General features: G+C 38.7%; 2 protein-coding genes across 3 annotated transcripts; one reads left to right on the top strand and one right to left on the bottom strand.

The window, feature by feature from the left end:
• The first annotated feature begins 707 nt into the window (after window positions 1–707).
• csgalnact2 (chondroitin sulfate N-acetylgalactosaminyltransferase 2) lies at window positions 708–5586 on the top strand. The gene is made up of 8 exons (XM_053501829.1): window positions 708–830; window positions 1749–2721; window positions 2847–3063; window positions 3445–3546; window positions 3710–3891; window positions 4127–4221; window positions 4314–4395; window positions 4493–5586. The coding sequence occupies exons 2-8, from the start codon at window positions 2070–2072 to the stop codon at window positions 4783–4785; spliced, it is 1623 nt and encodes a 540-aa protein (XP_053357804.1). The 5' UTR covers window positions 708–830; window positions 1749–2069; the 3' UTR covers window positions 4786–5586.
• Window positions 4627–17074, bottom strand: sec23ip (SEC23 interacting protein). 2 transcript variants are annotated; one of them, XM_053501828.1, is made up of 19 exons: window positions 16889–17074; window positions 14532–15037; window positions 13063–13282; window positions 11795–11988; window positions 11542–11631; window positions 11305–11425; window positions 11020–11109; window positions 10673–10814; window positions 10057–10265; window positions 9841–9932; window positions 8700–8867; window positions 8483–8578; window positions 8230–8403; window positions 7034–7189; window positions 6705–6807; window positions 6435–6617; window positions 6188–6356; window positions 5970–6094; window positions 4627–4754 (listed from the first exon to the last, which is right to left on the bottom strand). In XM_053501828.1, the coding sequence occupies exons 1-18, from the start codon at window positions 17016–17018 to the stop codon at window positions 6013–6015; spliced, it is 2925 nt and encodes a 974-aa protein (XP_053357803.1). In that variant the 5' UTR covers window positions 17019–17074; the 3' UTR covers window positions 4627–4754; window positions 5970–6012. The 2 variants fall into 2 exon arrangements, with proteins under 2 accessions (XP_053357803.1, XP_053357802.1); XM_053501827.1 differs by lacking the exon at window positions 4627–4754 and having other exon boundaries at window positions 5667–6094.
• Between the last annotated feature and the right edge of the window lie 1352 nt (window positions 17075–18426).

Below are 18426 nucleotides of genomic sequence, written 5' to 3'. Positions count from 1 at the left end.
CTCCGGTTTCTTTCCACAGTTACCTTAAATGTCAACCTGTCTTGTCCCAGCTAGCCAGCAAATTAGGTCTCTACGTTAGCTAGTTAGTTTTCTGTTAATTTTTGTTTTAAATTTATGTTGCATGTAGCATCTTGGTCCTGGATGAACATTATTTAGTTTCACTGTGTATATGGTTGAAGTGACAATAAAGCCTACCTGACTTGACAGTCCAAAGGCTTACCAATTAGGCTAACATACTGTTAGTCTTTCGGCTGCCCGGATGCCCTAACTGACAGAACCCTTCCATTTTATCCGGGCTTGGGACCAGCACTACATCCGGGGTTTGGGCATTGGGTGAGAATCAAGCACAAGCCTTCCGCTCAGTGGTGCTGTCGGTTTCTCACCTGGCATGCCATGAGAGAAATCCATCACTGAGCCACCAATGTCCTCGGATGTGTGTGGGCGTGTGTGCCCTGCAGTAGATTGGGCACTCTGTCCAGAGTGTACCCTGCCTCGTGCCCTAAATCTCCTGGGAGAGGCTCCAGGTCCCCTACGACCCAGTACACAGGATAAACCGGTAAAGAAGATGAATGAATAAGTGAATTATTTAATTAATTATTTTTGCTACTGGAAATTCTTTAAACTACACAAATTACAACCTTGGAGTTAAGAGTCAGTGTACTTTTATTCTGAAGTGCTGCAGAAGAAAAAAAAAAGACAACAACAACCGGAAACTGGACATAATTCTGTGCTTCCGTGTTTTCTGCCCCGTGGCGTTTAGCTCACACGTTTGTTTCCCAGCTATCGGCTCAGGTTTCTAAAATAAAAGTAAACATTAATGTAACATGAAGGTAAGTAAAAAAGAAACAGCTTTCGCGATACATTCTGCAAAGAAAATAACTTCCGCCTAAACGTTGACGCTCACGGGCGAATCCCTCCATCCTTCTCTTTAGTTCTCCTTCCCGCTAACCGCGATGCGTCTCGATTCAACCTCGGATTGTATTTTTATGAATGACAATGTGGCTTAAAAGTCATTTAAAGCTATTGCGTCTGGTTATGGACTTATTGTACGAGCTGCTCTTTAAAGTTGCTGAGGTACTTTACTTCTGTTTCGGTAACGTGTGGTTCTTTAAATCCTATTTACCAAAACAGTTCCACAGAATGCTGTATTAGTTCAATAGGAGATTATTATTATAACCTTATTATGTTGCTCGCGAGTGTGTTTTGTTTGAGTTGAATTACTGTGCAAATGTTAATATTTTTACTACACGTTAACTCCATCAGGTCGAGCTGTAATACTGTCCAGCTTCACGTGTAACCTGTGTGTTTTGGAGAATGTTCAGATTGGCTTGAGGAAGCTGAGACTGAAGATCATGTTTGTCATGTTTGAAATTAGATTACGTCATATGTTTTAAGAGAACAGTAAAGAAAAAAAAAACATTTCCCATGCCTGGACATGCTCCTGTATTTATTATAATAAGCAGCGTGTAATCTGATATGACCTGAGATAGAAGACATGGAGGTGATGTGGCATAGAATGAATTCAGGTTGATGTAAAAAGCGGTTTGTGTCAGTTTATGAGCAGGCACTTTTTATAATCTGCTTAATTTTTGGGTCAAAGTAATGATATAATCATGAACTAATGGCAGATGCAGCTAAAGTAAATTTTTCCTTTTTTTATGTTAAGCAGAGAGCTTGGCATTCACAGAAAAAAATATTTTTTGGCTTGTTCCTATTCTAATGAAGGAAAAAAAATCATATTTTTCCAGATGGCACATTACTGTTGAGCCGGATCAAGGTAAACATGAAGACGCAGCGAGCTTTGCCAGCTGTATAGTCACACATTTTTGAGGAATCTGAATATGAAGACTGAAATGCCTTAGGAATGCTATATGACTGCAGGGGTGTAACTTCACTGCACTCCACGCCCCCATTTTCTCTTTCAGAAGAATACAGAATTAATGTAACACATAATGAAGCCTTTATAAACATGTCATGGATTAGACCTGTCTGTGCATAAAGCAAGGTTTTGGCAAAGAAGACCTGAAGATGTGTGGCTGATCAGGAGAACTGTGTGACCCCTCCCCGCTATGCCCAGACGAGGGCTGCCACTGCAAGGCCGGGTGCGCTGGCTCCTTCTGGGTATATTTTTGTTCTTTGTCTTCCTCTTCTTTGCCTACTTGCTGGAATGTACACCACCTGCAGATGTGAACCATGGGTTGCCTGGCCTCGGAGGGGAACCTTATGGAAAAGAATATTATCAGGCACTGCTTCAGGAGCAAGAGGAGCGACACCTCAGCCGAGCAGCCAGCCTCAAGAGGCAGATTGCCCAGCTTAAACAGGAGCTGCAGGAGATGAATGACAAGCTAAAGAGCTTGCAGGAGAGAAAAGAGAGCCCTGGAATACAGGGCCTGGTTGATGGTAAAGATCAGGAACCGAGTGATTTGTTGGATTTCCTGCATTCGCAGATCGATAAGGCCGAGGTGAATACAGGAGCAAGGCTCCCCAGCGAGTATGCTTTAGTGCCTTTTGAAAGTTTTACCACAACAAAAGTTTATCAGTTGGAGATGGGGCTCACCCGGCATCCTGAAGAAAAGCCTGTACGCAAGGACCGGCGAGATGAGCTAGTGGAGGTAATTGAGGCAGGCCTGGATGTCCTTAACAATCCTGATGAAGAGGATGGTCAAGAGGAAGACATCCCCATGCAGAGACAGACATTCACAGACAGCCACTTTGTTGAAGGTAAGAACATTGAACTTGTCATATTACTGTATGTTCATATTATGAATGTTTGCATATTTGCCATTTTTTTAAAAAGTGTAAATTTTGACTGGTCAGGACATTGTGTTACTTTTTATGCTTTCTAGGCCTCTATAGGACTGAGCGGGATAAAGGAACACAGTACGAGTTGTACTTTGCAAAGGAAAATTCGCATGAATTCCGTCATGTTACTCTGTTCCGTCCATTTGGTCCCTTAATGAAAGTTAGGAGCACATCTGTGGACACCGCCAACACAATCATTAATATCATAGTGCCTTTGTCAGGCAGAACAGAAGCTTTTATTCAGTTTCTACACAACTTCAGGTAAGAATAGTGACATGAAGTCCGTAAATGTACCTGAATAAGTCAGACTTTAATAGGTTAGAAATCAAACTTTAATCAGCTTAGAAATTAGAAATTGTATACATCTAGGGTGTAAAATGAGCAGATGTTTACTGTATATTCAGCAATCTCGCACATGCTGAGAAGTATTGGAGATTTAATGAAGTGTGAAATCGAGCAGTTAATGTGCAGATCTTTGCCATACATAAGTAGACTGTGCCTCAATCGTTGCTGAAGTTTTTTTTTTCCCCTTCTATGTTTGTTTGAGTGCAATAAAAGCGGTTAATTTTTAAATGAAGTAAGATGTAATTAAAATGAGAGATGCTTCAGTAAAAAATACATTAATATTGCATTTTTCTTTAGGGAGGTGTGTATACATCAGGACAAACGAGTCCATCTTACAGTGGTTTACTTTGGGGAAGATGGTTTGCAAGAGGTGACATCATCCTTACAAAAAATGTCCAGGTTTGTGCTGTACAACATTTCTGTTCTCGGTCTAACGGTTGTTTGTCAGAGGTGATATAACAAAAATAACCTATAGTTTGTAATTCATCAAGCTCTAAATAATGATCTATTTGTTGTAAACATTTTTTGTTTTTTATCTAACTTCCACTTACGTTTGTCAAAGTAAGGAGAATTTCACAAACTACACTCTCATCCCTGTGGACGAGGAGTTTTCCCGTGGCAGAGGATTGGACATCGGTGCTCACGCGTGGAAAAAAGAAACCGACGTGTTGATGTTTTTCTGCGATGTAGATATTTATTTCACATTAGAATTCCTCAACACCTGCCGTCTCAATACAATGCCTGGTATGTGATTTAATAACAAATGTGCTTGTGTTTATTATTTCTTGATAATCAGCTAGTAATAATCTAGAGGTTAGAGGTTTGGGTAACTGTTATCTAAGGTTTTAAAAACACCCTGCGGTTCATCTTTACATTATAAAACTTATTGAGTAGAAATCATCTTGTGTGTGTGTGTAAAAGAGATTTAAATGTTTTAATTTATCCTGCTAGAAATGTATCTATTTTCTTTTCCCTGAAGGGAAACGAGTGTTCTATCCAGTAGTGTTTAGTTTATATAATCCTGCCATAGTGTATGGGAATCTTGATTTGACGCCGCCCATTGAACATCAGTTGGTATGTAGCTAGATCATTTTTCCCCATTCTCTTTATTTTGTGGATTGAATAAAACTGCATTTAATATTATAACTCTGCTGCATCATTTACAGATTCATAAAAAAGATGCTGGATTCTGGAGGGACTTTGGATTTGGAATGACGTGTCAGTACCGTTCAGACTTCCTCACTATCGGTCAGCTGCCATGCAACCTAGTAACATTATCTAATTTAAGTAAATGTGTGTGTTTATTATGGCATTAAGTTTTCTTTTTTTGTCATTAACATTCCAGGAGGATTTGATCTGGAAGTGAAGGGTTGGGGAGTGGAGGACGTCCACCTGTACAGAAAGTATCTGAGGAGCGAGCTGATAGTGATGCGCACGCCTGTTTCAGGTCTCTTCCACCTGTGGCACGAGAAGCTGTGTGCAGATGAGTTAACGCCAGAACAGTATCGCATGTGTATCCAGTCCAAAGCTATGAACGAAGCTTCTCACTCTCATTTGGGCATGTTAGTGTTCCGCGAGGAAATCGAAAACCACCTCCGCAAGCAGGCCTACAAAAGTCAGAGCAGAGCAGAGGATTAAAACAGTTACAGTAAACCTGCTCACAGTAAGCACAGTCTTGACCCCATGAGTTTTGTCCAGATATAGCTATGTTAATTAGCTACATTTTCTGAAATAATGAAAAGATATTTTATTAATTAAAATGAAGGAGCACGGGTATCAACTAAGAATGAATATGGTTGGACTAAGTTAACAAAATGAAGTGCTGTATAGGATCCCACTTTGTGTGAAAGATGATCATTATTCCTGTTCTGAAGGTCTATTTAGATTTTTTTTTTTTTTTGGTCATTTTAAAATGACCAATTAAGTTGGTGCTTTTATGTTCAAGCATGCCTAACCTAGGCATGTTACTGGTTATCATATGCTAGTTTTTGTTTGTTTTTTTTAAACTACAGTTCTTTTTTTATTTGCATTAAGTATTATAATTGCATTGTGCTAATGAGGCAGTTTTTTAAAAAGGTGATGTTACTAAACAAGACAATCAGTTGTAAATGGGTATGAACAAAATGCTAAGAAGGAATTTAAACAAGGAAATGTAACACTTGCAGTCCAGTTTAGCAAGCATCAGATTCAGCGGGTAAAAACGCCGGTCACTGCATGTGAAGTGGGTAAATGCTCACTTCACCCCAACTGGTTTTGTGTAAGCGTGGACCATTATTAATCCCTAGTGGCCATTTAGTTTCCATTCACAACTTTTTTTTTTTTAATCAATTAAACACTTGAGGCTACTAATTCAAGTCTGGCATCTGTAGCATCTCAAAAACAGCACAATGCAATGGTGAAGACACCTTTTTTCAAATAAAGATGGACAGCAGTCTTTCAGCTTTGTGTTGACCTCCATTTGTAATGGTGTCCATTATCAAAAACATGTATAGTACACCAGTCAGTCACTGGCACACAGATTGGACAAAATCAGTTTAATGGGTGAATTATGGGTCTTCATTACATAGGACTTAAGTCTTCATTACCTAATACAGTAACGTTTATGTTTCTACCATGATTCATAAAGTCTAGTGAACACCACTGTCTTTCACAGCTCTATAAAAATGTTGATATATGGTGGAACTTACCACCACTCAATAATTCTCAGTTTCTTAATTTAAGATATACAGAGTAATACGGATGTATTCTTATTTATACAAGAAGAAAAAAAAGAAGGAAATAAAAAGAAAGTCATTCATCTGCCTGCCTGGAAAGTTTAATACCATTTCAAATGACAGGTGCTTTATTATTTTTTTTATTATCACATCAGTGCGCTGATTGCTCTGGCCATATGTCCATAGTCTTATAAACTTCTTTAAGAAAGAACAAAGCCGTGTCCTCAGATTCCCTGGAAAATGAAATAAGAAAATTGTCAGTAAAAAAGAAAAAGATTCCAACATATTTCTTCCTATTATTTGACACTATGTTGTATGAAACATACCAGTAACACAGGTGACTCTGGAGAGCAAAGAGGTATTCGTTGAAGCTCTCAATGGGCTTCTCTTGCAGGACATAATCAATGCGACGACCTCCGTTCAGCATGCCCACCTTCACCCGAGTTTCTTCCTCCTTTGCAGGCTCAGGACTCTCCATGACTAGCTTATCGTCATCTGTACACACAAATAATTATCATTGCTTACAAATCTTGCAAAGAAAAAAATTAGCTGAGAAAACTTTTCAAAGCTCACCTTCTTTTTGCATTTCCTCTTCTTCTTTTATCTGACTGGCCACTATGGCCAGCTGTTCATGCAGCTTTGTGGAGGCGGTATGAGCACGAGCAAAATCATGCAGGGTCTGCCATGCAGTCTTTAAAGAACTGATAAAGCCCTGCTTCAAGTCAGAACCCATCCTGGACAGACTCTCCTTTAATTCTGAAGAAAATAAAATACCAAATGTTGGTATTGTTAATCGTGATGAGATACAAAATCTAAAATATAAATATACTCTGTCATACACACCAAGATGAAGCCTTTTCCTCCCTTTATGATGAGGAATCAAAACTGGTTCCAGTTCTATGTCTGGTAAAATCATTGGCTCAAGCCTGTATGCCACTGGATCCAACTGACAACAGAGAACATTTTATGTTTAAACTAATCAGAAAAACTAATTCCCTGTAGTATTATCGATAAGCTAACAAGTTAATCCATTGTTAGCAGTCATGTACAGGAGTGATAAACATTTTTACACGTAGTTGAAAACTTAAAACATGAGTTTCACAATGAAAACTTTTTACTGTCAAAAAGGTAATTAAAAATATAATAAGTTTTGGGACTGTGTTGAAACATACCGGATGATAAATGTTAAAGAAGCCTTTGCAGGTGGGTAGCTGGTATGTCTCCTCGAGTTTCTCCACCCCTCGCACTGTCAGAAACATGCCGATAGGTGAGCCAAGTGCGAAAAAATTGACCGGGTCAAAGTCCAGAGCATGATACACCACTGATACCTATGGGGGAAAAAAACTCTAATGTCAACAACTACTGTCTTCCATTATACAAAATAAATAAAATTAATTAAACTGTCCTAGGTCATATGGTCCACTATGACCTATAGCCTTAAAGTGTGCATAAGATGAGTGCAAATATAAAGAGCTCATCTGTAGCTTTGTAATTTGTATAGCAGGTTTCTCATCCTTTAGGGAAGAAGGATAGTTGCCAGGTCAGCTTCTTCAGTCTTGTTAGTTTCAGTTCTACTCTCTCCACTTCCCCCACAACTTCATTATTTTTGTTTATTCCATTTTTTTTCTAACTACAAATGTGCTGTACAAAGTGACAAAATAAATGGGCTGCCAACATGGAAGTGATAATGTACTGTAATATGGATGCACTAGGGAACGTTGGGATGCGTTCACAATTTAACCCACATTGTTTAATTCTGATTTTATTGTTCAGATCAGATTTGCCTATCATGACAGTTCATAATTACAAGCAACTTTTATCTTACTCTAATGTGGAAACATCTGTCCTTGAAATAGCATACGCGTGCATTCATACGTCTTTGCTCGCATGTTGCCTATTTTAACTTTGAATTAAGGCTCTATTAGCTGGCACTGCAGACATGTTCATTTATGGCCAAGCTTTGTTATTTCCTCTGACATTCTTTCAAACATTGCTCTATTTATGTAGGTTTCCTCCAGTTTTGCTTGGACTTATTTCCCCAGATGTCCACAAATTCACCGATTTCACTTTCCCTCTGCTGTGCCCCACTGTTGAAATTAAATGCCTGTGCTGCCATTGCTGACTGATGATGTCAGCCTGCTACACATGTGCAGAGGAAAAATGTTGCATGAATTCTAATCTGACGGTTCTCATTCAAGTCGAGTTTTCATTTAAGTATATAAATCCAAAATAGTACCAAATATGAAACTATATATATATATCTCCGAAATAGTACCATATATGAAACTGACCCAAGTCAATTTGAAAACGTGTTGGAAATGTGAACGTAGCTTTTCCCATGATCATTAAGATAGGCCTAGAACTTTACCTGCCCAGTGCCAATTTCAAAGCAGTTGTAATCCACATGCATGGATGACATAAGCCTGCCCACTGGGACTTTGGAGCTGGTAACGGCTGTGGTTGATTCAGTGTGTTGAGTGTTTGAAACTTCTTTAATATCTTCTTTAGCTACAACCTTCTCTCTTGCAGCCTGTTGTGCAGCCTAAAAATAACAGAGAAAAATGGGCTTAAACTATCTGCATTAATAAAAAACATCTGCTTTACATGAAAATAATGTTTACCTGCTTTGCTGCCTTCTCTTTAACAAACTTTGCAAGTTTTTTGCGTGGGCCCAAAGGAATACCCATTTCTTTTAAATCATCCACTGTGCACATAAGCTGCAGAGAGACAAACAGGCAACAAGAAAGAGAAGGGGAGAGAATATTAGCATAATCTGGCCAAATGAATAAATGCACAAGTTTAAAAAGAATTTAAAAAATCATCAATGGTTGCTCTTACCAGTGACTCAACATCGATCTTCTCCTGTTCGAAGGTGCTGAGGTACTCAGAAAGGCCCAGCTGCTCTAGAACAGATGACAGATTTGCCGTATCCTCTTCCTCCTCCTTTGATTCCTCTGCTGCAGCCGGGCTGAATACCTCAGTGGCCTGGGGGACAGGAGGACTCGCCTAAAGCAAACAATTTATTAATTCACACTGATGCTACGGAATTACATAGTAGTTGCAAACATGGGTTGCAAGCCAAAATCCAAAATAAACAGCTTTCTAAAGCTCTAGTTACAATTATAGATACACTGGCTAACCAAGGAAAATAGTCAAATTATTGGCCTGTATCCAGCAAACAATACAATTACTGGAATTGGGTTAAGAGCTGTCCAACACGTTATGAAAACCATGTGAATTTGCACTGTAAAAAAAAATAATTAAAAAAATCATCAGTAGGACTTAGAGCTATGTTTAGAAATAAAACTAAGAGCATTTCCACACAGAGGAACCACATGTTAGTGAGACCAATCAAAGGAAAGAGGCTTCAAGTTGCTAAGAAGCATAGAGCTTGGACATTGGAGCAATGGAAAAAATTTTAATCAGTCTGATGAGTCCAGACTGACCCTATATTCCAGAGTAAAGGGTATATCAGGGTAAGAAAGAGAAGCACTCGTCATCCATAGTGCCCACTCATTGTACAAGCCTCTGGAGGCAGTGTTATGATCTGGGGTTGCTTTAGTTTATCCGGTCTAGACTCAGACATGCTATGTGGCAATAAAATTAAGTCAACTGACTACATTAATGTACTAAATGACCAGGAAATCGCATTAAATGATTTTCTTCAAAGCTCCCAGCATGAGGAATCGTTTCAGAGATGTCTGATAGAAGTGAGACTGGCCAGGCATTTTGACATAAAAAGGGCACTGCAAAATATTTTAAAAAGTACAACAATGTACAGATGATGCTCACACCAGTTCAAAACATCTGATGGCCATCGGAATGGGTAATGGAGTCACAAGTGGTTACTTTCAAGGAATTATAATTGGACAACTCCGCTTTCTGACCCATAAAAAGTCCACCTAAAATCACTACAGTCATGCTCAGCAGCAAGCAATGTATCTAGCTTAATCAATATCATGATACTCATCTTAAATACCTGTTTAACTTCAGGCTGAGTGTTCTCATTTGGAGTTGATGCAGAAGACAGGTTCTTCTGATTAGACAATAGGTCGAAAAGTATTAAGGACCCTACAAGTACAACAATTACAGGTTACAATAAAGCAAAGGTTCAATGGTGCTCTTTAATACAGCATAAAATACTTGAGAAACTGTTTCACAGAGCGGGTTATTCATACAGGAAAAACTTTTATACCTAGACTGTGTCCAGCTACTGACACACCCCCTTTGAAATCTGGGTTTCTCTGCATGAACAGTGCATAAAGTCGGTTAATCTCAAAAGCCACGGTGTCCATGATGGTTTGGCAATAGGTCGGGCTGTTGTAGAACAGAACATCTAAGAGGGTTTCATTGGTAAAGTGTCGAAGGCGCACAGTGCTCGGTAAGGTAATCTTCTTTATTCGCCTTTACAGGAAACAAAATAAGCTATTTTAGTATTTAGTCAGCTTTGCACAAGCACAGAAATCAGTTTCTTCTTAATAATAATTTTAGTAACTAGACACCCTGTGCTACAGCCAAATAAAATAGTTGGCCTGCGTCAAGCAAACAAAATTACTGGAGGAGCTGCGCAACAAGTTATTAAAACCTGAAAAAAAATAATGCTTAACCATCGACTTGCAAGAAGCATTGTGGTCAAAAAAAATCCTATATATAGACTTGAGTTATATATGCACAGGTCTCAAATGATAAAGCAAAAAAAAACTTGTACTAGGGGTTAAAAACATGTTTAAACTGGGAAGTGCTGTACTGTACGCCAATATTTGTAAATTATTGAACAGTTTGAAGTTGGATCTGAATTCAAAAATTTAAACCTGTCCACTCCTGTGGCGTCTCCATGCAGGGCTCTGTGCCAGTGCACAGGCAGAAACTCCACACGGCTTATAACATGGTCATCTAGAGGCTTCTTAAAATGACTTTGCAGCAGCTTCAAAGAAACACTTCGGAAATCATCCACTGAGAGCACACAGGAACACAAAGAGTTTCAGTTTTTTTTTTTACACTAACAACTTATTATTAAAAATAATTATCTTCTACTCTGCAAATGTATGACTAGGAAGAAAAGAATGAATAGCAACGACCCTGTCTGACTTATTACGAGTTCATAATATTAGCCATTTAATCATAGAAATAAATCTGCTAAGAAGCTTTTGGATCTTACCACACTCCACCATGCTCCTGAACCGCAGATCACACACAGGACCAATGCCATGCACCATGAACACCAAATGGTCCACTTGTGGCATTTCACCTAGTGAAGAGATGGCAGCATGGAATACTGTAAGATTGTGATATTAATATGTAAAAAGATTGTGATATTCTTATACAAGCCTTGCACATCATCAACATATCTTATAGCAAGTGCAGCAGAAAGCTGACAACAGAAATGAAATTTAATTATGTTTAGGCGACTGTAGGAACTGAGTGATTAAAGTGTTCCACTTACCATCAGGGACTTCATCATGGTCATCATCCACTCCTCTCTTTACCACTCTGGGCCGAGTCTGACCATCCTGTGTGGTGCCCCATTCATCAGGCGTAGCTGTTGGCTGAAACTGCACTATGACCTGAAATGTGCACCAATGACATTTTACACAGACATGACAAAGCAGCTCTTACAGTACACAAAGCAGTACACATCCCATCTAAAATGATGCTTGGATGACTCAGTTCAGCAGCATACCTTTGGATTGTGCATAACAATCGTTTCCCCTGAGGGAAACTCCAGCCGGCGGTGCCACTGATTAGTGCAGACAGCTTTCTTATATTCCGCCTGTCAAAACGACAAACATTCCCATAGCCTCACGCACTTCTCTTATTGCTAGCTGAAACTAAAGCATGTATGAATAATCAGAGTAAAGCAGCAGCAACAAAGAGTTCATAGTGCCCCCATTGATCTAATCAAGAAATAATTCCTGTCCAGCGATGTAAAGTACCTCCAGTTTGTCACTAAAGTCCTCAGAATAGGGGATAAAGCGGCTGTCAGTGTCTCCTTTGTAGAACCAGGTACATCGGCGCACCTCAGTCGGCTCTTCTTCCCAGTACACAGAAGTGCGACTGCGATCATAAAGCAGCACATCATAGCGGCCACCATCTGTACTCACGATCACATTCTCCGGGTCTGGCTGGACTGAGATACCAAAGTATACAAAAAATAATAATTCACTTGTAACATTTAGGACTTGGATGCTGTTTCAACCTTTGATCTATAGCATGATTGCATTACACTGCCAATATTTAGTGTTGAGTGATAATACAACTGTTCCAACAACCATTCAACTTGTGAACAGTGAATAGTGTACACTCTGAGAAAATATTATGTATTTTTCTTAAATTAATTTTTTTAAAAATGCCATAAACCTTGTTTAGACAGGATTTTATTTACATAAGAAGCTGGAATGATTCCATTATTTGCAGGTGCTGCTCTAATTTTATTCCTCTCCATATCTGGCATGTCTGTGTTTTTCTTCCTCCTCCTCTTATAAAATCAAAGATTTGATTACTTGCTCTGTGATTGTCTGATCATTTTAGGCACATCTGGATGGAGGCGTATGTAGCTTTGCAGGCAATTTTTGCCTCTTGCTTTGGAAAAAAACTTTGATTGCTAGTACTCAGCATAATTGGTCACTGGGAGCCATTTCATGAATTACAAAACAACAAATGCTTTTGAGAAATCTGTTTCAAACTTTCTTGATATTAATTTTTATTTTTACAGATTTTAATTACAGAACCTTTCCATGAAATTAAATATAAAACATGAGAGTTTTATCACAAAGGAATATATGTAAATATATGTATTTTTTTCCTAGGGTTTTTACTGGAATGAAAAAAACATTTTGTTTAGTTTGTCATTTGGATTCATACATTATAGAATTAAGTGATTTTTTAAAAATGCCCACAGAAAATGGTATACAGAAGCTTCCGACTAGTAAAGCTCACTTATTTGTTGTTCAGACATTGATAACAAAAAATGTAAACAGATTGTGTGCGCGCATACAAATAACGGTACTCAACAATCAAATTTTTATTATTACTATTATTATTATTATTATTATTATTAAGCAAAGGCTCTGTGTTCTAAGTGATTGTTGATTGTATCCAGCATTTTCCATTTCCAAGACTTTCAGCACATAACTGAAAATATGTGGAAAAGATGACAATTGACCTGGACCAAGGAAATGAGTGTAAATTTTTAACTGCTTACCAGAATTAAAAGTCTCCTCCAGTTTTATGGAATCCAGGATACTGAAGGGAAGCCAAACTTTCTTGGACTCCACTTGTTTGCAGTAAAACCAATGAGGCTGAACAGGCTCATAGACATTATATTGAGAGTACTGCATCATGGGGTTGGCTGGAACCATAGGTCCTGCAGGTCCTGCCATGCTGTGTCCCGAAGGTGGGGGAGGAACCTGTGAAGGGGGAGGCTATAGAGAGACACAGTAAGATACTAAGAAAATGGGCATACTGTAGCTTTCTGGAAAATTACGTCTCAGAGATACACAAAGGCCTTTATTAACAGTGTAAACAGATGAAATTAGTCATGTTAAATACTGTAATCAACTCAAAGATTCACTTCTAGAAGTGGGTATTATGGCAAAAAGTATATCACTATACTTAGGGACGGTGGTGGCTCAGTATGTTAAGGCCCTAATTTACCGATCAGAAGGTCGGCAGTTTGAGCCCTAGCTCCACTCGGCTGCCGCTGTTGGGTCCTTGAGCAAGGCCCTTAACCCTGTCTGCTCCAGGGGTGCCAGAAAAATGGCTGAGCCTGCGCTCTGACCCCTGCCTGTTACCCAAGCTGGAATATGCTAAGAATAAAGAATTTTACTGTGCACTAAAATATATGTGACAAAAAGCCTGAACTTAACTTAAATATTTTGTGATATAAAATAAATATTGACATGAAGCGCTGACAAAACAGTAATACTGCACTTTTAAATGACAGCCTAACTTGAAATGACAAACCTAACTTGAAATTAAAAACTAACTTGGCCTAAACTTACTGTCTACATTATTTCTTTGAAAAATATTAGAAACGCATCATGTAATGTAAGGGACCACAACACTAACATTAAGTTGTCAATTCGACCACTCTATTCATGTCATTAAATTAGGATTCATAGCTCATAATCACCATATCAAATGTGTTTCTGTGTAAAAATCTGATCATAGCATCTCATAATATTAGGCAAATACAACTTCAGACGAACAACATACAAATACTCTCATTTTGCGTTATTTAACAAAAATGAAGCCAAAAAGATAAAAAAAAGTTTGTGGGCAATACTAATTACCATATGATTTAATAGCTTGTAGAGCCACCTTAGGTAGCAATAAGTTATTAAATAGTTAATAAATAATTATTTCCTTAATCAGTCTCTTACATCTTTTTGAAAAAAAAATTTAGGCACATTCTTCTTTACAACATTATTTTAATTTTCTATTTCATAAATAGATCATTTCTAATCATAAATTGAAAGAGAGGGTGGTTTTGCACATGACTGTAGAATTACAGACCTTGCGCAAGGCCTCAGTAATGGCTTTCTTGCAGTTGAACAATTTAAATTTACGATTTCCTAGTCATTCATAGGGAACTTTAAGCAACACTACAGTTGTTTTAATTCCCACTGTATTAATCAATTACATTAAGCTTTGACAAACGAGAAGACATACCTGGATAAATGTTAGGGGTGCGGATGGGAACGTTGGAGGTGGTGGGGTCTGAGAGTAGGGATTGAAATGCTGTGGTGTTTGATGAGGAAGTTGCTGCTGTAGCTCAGGAGCCATGATATAAGGACTGGCTTTGCTACTTGTCGCTGTGTGACGATATGGATTATAGGGCTGCTGGCTGGCCTGGGGAGGTGGAGTAGCTGTCATGTTAGGAGATGGAGTGCGTGCGCTGATGGGGTTCTGGTAAACTGCATTGCCATACTGCTGCGAGGAGTTTACATGAGAAATCGGGGCGTTTGGTGGCACACTTGCAGCACTGGACACTAGTGAAGAAGCAGCGGGTGAGCCAACAGAAGAAGAAGGAGGCAGGGATGGCTTGGGCCCTAGTGAAGCAAACGGATCGCCAGTGCCTGCAGGTGCCGAAAAATAGCTGAGCGTTGATGGCTGAGATGCAGTTGTTGAGGTCTGACCAAGAAAGCTGTCTTCTTCACCAACTTCACTTGCATCATCTGTAAAAAGAAAGAAAGACAATATAGCGGTCATGGTTTGATTCTACAATCTTGTTTGAAGGTAAAAACAATAGAATGAATAATGCATATGATAGATTGGTAAAATGTCTTTTGGTCAGATCTACAGATAAAATTCATTCATATGTGTTTACATAGACCTAATATTTCACTAATAACTGAAATAATAGCCCAATCAGAATAAAAATGTATGATGTCACCAGATCAATCTGAACATTCTGGCCCTAAACATTATTAGTCACGTAAAAGCTTGATCAGCTTGATCGCTATTGTTGGAATAAATATATTCTTTCTGAATGTCTGCCCCATACTGGGGGAATAGTAGGTGAAACTAGAGAGCGAAAATTTCTGAAGAAATTTTAAAGTGTGTCTCTGCGACGGTCGGGTCACTTCTAATGAGTGTGGACACCATCCAGTGCGTGGTCGAGCCTCCTGATGCATCACAGTCACGGCAGTGATGTCACAGCAGAGGCCGGCCTCAAAGTTAAGTCTATGGGATTTTTTCAGGCCAGTTTTTTTGGGGTTTTGGGAGCACTGCCCAACGGCCCCCCACCAAAAGGCATAGCACACCATTCCCGAGCGAGCCGCACAGGACGGTGCAACATACGTGTGGGTCGTCTCGAAACTGCTGGATGAGAAATGCTGCAAAATTTTTGGGATATAATAAATGGATTGTGCAATGATTTCTAGGGGAGAAGAGTAATAAGTGTGAGCCGGCACACTTACTTACAAGATGTCGGGAGGGAAATTTTGCTTTTATTCCTGATCCTTAAACTCTGCGGGAACAAATTTTTGCTTCAGACTTTAAAGCATCCTGGTCTTTTGTAGAGGAAGAAGCTCTCATTGGATCAGACTTTACATACACTATCCAATCATAGGTGTAACTGAATTCTTGTAACCAATCATAACACAAAAGGTAGGCTTTCTCAGGAAAGATAAGAAGACCATAAAATTGAAGAAAACAAAAACAACAACTTTTGATTAAAAACTACCAGCAAGTTTATTGGAAGTTGGTAGAAAATCAGAGACAATTATCAAACCGGGATCCTCAAGCAGATAAATGGCAACGATCAGTAACTGCTTCAACTGATATTTGCACTACTAGAATTTTTATATAAATTTAATTAAAGTTTAATACAATATGATGAACTGTATACAGTCAGATGTACTTTTTGCATTAATTTAATTTTGCTGCCACACTGCATTTTAAACTCAGCAAATCAAACTCAGATCTAAGTTAATAAATTACTATGGTTCAGGGAGTAAAGAAGGAAAGAAAAAAAGGATTTAAAAAGATTCAATCAGTGTTAGAATTGTACAGAATTATTCCGTCCAATCTGCATTTTAGTGATGAAAGTAACATTTTTAAAGTCGTAACTGCTAAATTCAGTAAGGGCAAATAACTCCATAAATCGCTGTAGCTAAGATTCATGACCCAAAAATTTAGCATGAGTTAATAGTAACAGTCAATAGTAACATGTTTCAGGTCGAATATTTAGGAACTTCGTTTTAATAACAACAAAAAATTGTAACGTACACAGTTCCATCTACACAAGCTAATACTTAGCTAGCTAGCCACAAGCTAAACTGAATGCACAGAGGAACTAAATTCAGGCTTTATCGGGACAAAAGTAAATACTTTCTAGTAATAAATCATAACCTTCTGCATTAGCGCTAACAGTTGGCAAGTAAGTCTTTGTAAGATATGTGCTATGTCTGAGGAAAAACACACAGAGCCCTACAGACCCGTCATCATTTAGCTACAGCAGCTAACTACAGCATCTCTGTTAATCCCCTAACGCTTTCCGCTCCGTTTCCAGCAGCTTCTCTTACCTCCGGATAAAACCGCTGGATCAGTGGCTTGACTGACAGGAATGAACGGCAGATTAAAATTGAATTCCGGAGCTGTGGAAAAGAGCAAATTCGCGCTCGAGCTGGGGACATTGGTTTTCCTTTCAGCCATTTTTAATCAAATATTACACGTAGCTTGTTCCCCGTGCCGGATCCAACCAGCAGAGTTCACCAAACTCTTCCGTAATCGTCAGAACGACGAACAACCCTGGGCCTTTAATCACCAATCCCTATACCATCCACACTCCGATACACTAAACCGAAATCCTGTGTTAGTAAGCCTTTACACATGCAATAGAACTCCACCGGAACAGCTCGCAACATCATAATGACGCGGCAGGCCAAAGTAATATATCATAGAGCATTCAGAAACAAAGATCAACTGTTTTCTACTGAAACATATGCCATGATATATGTGAGGGAAATTCAAGTTAAGGAGACACAGTGATGTCCGATAGCACTGGCACCTTGCACCTCCAGGGTCAGATTTGCATGTTCTCATGCTTCTCGTGGGTTTCCTCCAGGTGCTCCGGTTTCCTTCAACAGTCCAAAGATTGTTGGCATGTGTACATGATATTAGTATGCTGATTAGTATAACTTGTGTTCCCAAATTGCCTTTAGTTTGTGTGTGTGTGTGCATGCCCTGTGATGGACTGGCACCCCATCTAGGGTGTACCCTGACTCATGTCCCGAGTCTCCCGTGATAGGCTCCAGGCCACCCATAACCCTGTATAAGGATGAAGTGGTATAGATAATAAGACTATCTTCAACTGCAATTCTGGAGACTAGGGGTCCAACAAAGTTTGGTGATTATTCTGCCAAATATTTGGTTCAATATATGAAATATATTGGTTGCCAAATATTTGGTTCAATATGGTGTGCTGGACACTGGCCTTCCAGGACTCAAGATCCATGGTATATGTAATAATAATAATCACCATCATCTGCAGCAACAGCATAATCTTCATTATCACCCATTCATTTTCCATATCGTTTGTCATATGTAAGGTTGCAGGCAGCCTGGTGTTATTCCCAGGGATCTTAGGGCACAAGGCAAAGGACAGCCAGGGTGGGATGCCAATTTATCAAAATTTTTAAATGTTATCAGTATATATATAATTGAAACATTTCATAATCCTAATTAAACCAGTTATTTTAGTCTATTTCATATATGATTTATATAAATTCTAATTCATATACAATGTACTTTGAATCAATCTGAGATGCAGGTTGTAATACTACAAAATATAGCTATTGTTGCATAACCCTTATGCAGAATCCTATATGGTAAAATTGTAATGGGGTGTGATTGTAAATAAGTGGCATACTGTAAATAAATGGGATTTGGAAATGAATTGCTGAAAGAATCTATTTAGTAGGTTATATGTGTGCATTCTGGAATTTTTGGTAAGACAGGCACCAAGCCTTGTAAAAGCATTGCTGTGTCCCGGTCTCATTCTTACTGATAGGATAGAAGTGTAGCATTTAGCTTCCTATTTCTTCCCAGTTTGCTTTTATAA

The sequence above is a fragment of the Clarias gariepinus genome, chromosome 8, assembly GCF_024256425.1.
Source record: "Clarias gariepinus isolate MV-2021 ecotype Netherlands chromosome 8, CGAR_prim_01v2, whole genome shotgun sequence".
Classification (NCBI taxonomy): Eukaryota; Metazoa; Chordata; class Actinopteri; order Siluriformes; family Clariidae; genus Clarias; species Clarias gariepinus.
Note: the sequence above shows the minus strand (reverse complement) of the source record. Positions and strands in the feature narration are given on the sequence as shown.

Bases quoted from the DNA above. Each gene is read 5' to 3' on its own strand.
- csgalnact2 (XM_053501829.1), top strand. From the start codon at position 2,070: ATGCCCAGACGAGGGCTGCCACTGCAAGGCCGGGTGCGCTGGCTCCTT. The intron at 2,722-2,846 runs GTAAGAACATTG...TATGCTTTCTAG, and splicing joins AGACAGCCACTTTGTTGAAG to GCCTCTATAGGACTGAGCGG. The intron at 3,064-3,444 runs GTAAGAATAGTG...ATTTTTCTTTAG, and splicing joins CAGTTTCTACACAACTTCAG to GGAGGTGTGTATACATCAGG.
- sec23ip (XM_053501828.1), bottom strand. From the start codon at position 17,018: ATGGCTGAAAGGAAAACCAATGTCCCCAGCTCGAGCGCGAATTTGCTC. The intron at 10,815-11,019 runs GTAAGATCCAAA...GTGTGCTCTCAG, and splicing joins CAGGAGCATGGTGGAGTGTG to TGGATGATTTCCGAAGTGTT. The intron at 6,808-7,033 runs GTATGTTTCAAC...CTCTGTTGTCAG, and splicing joins TCTTTAACATTTATCATCCG to TTGGATCCAGTGGCATACAG.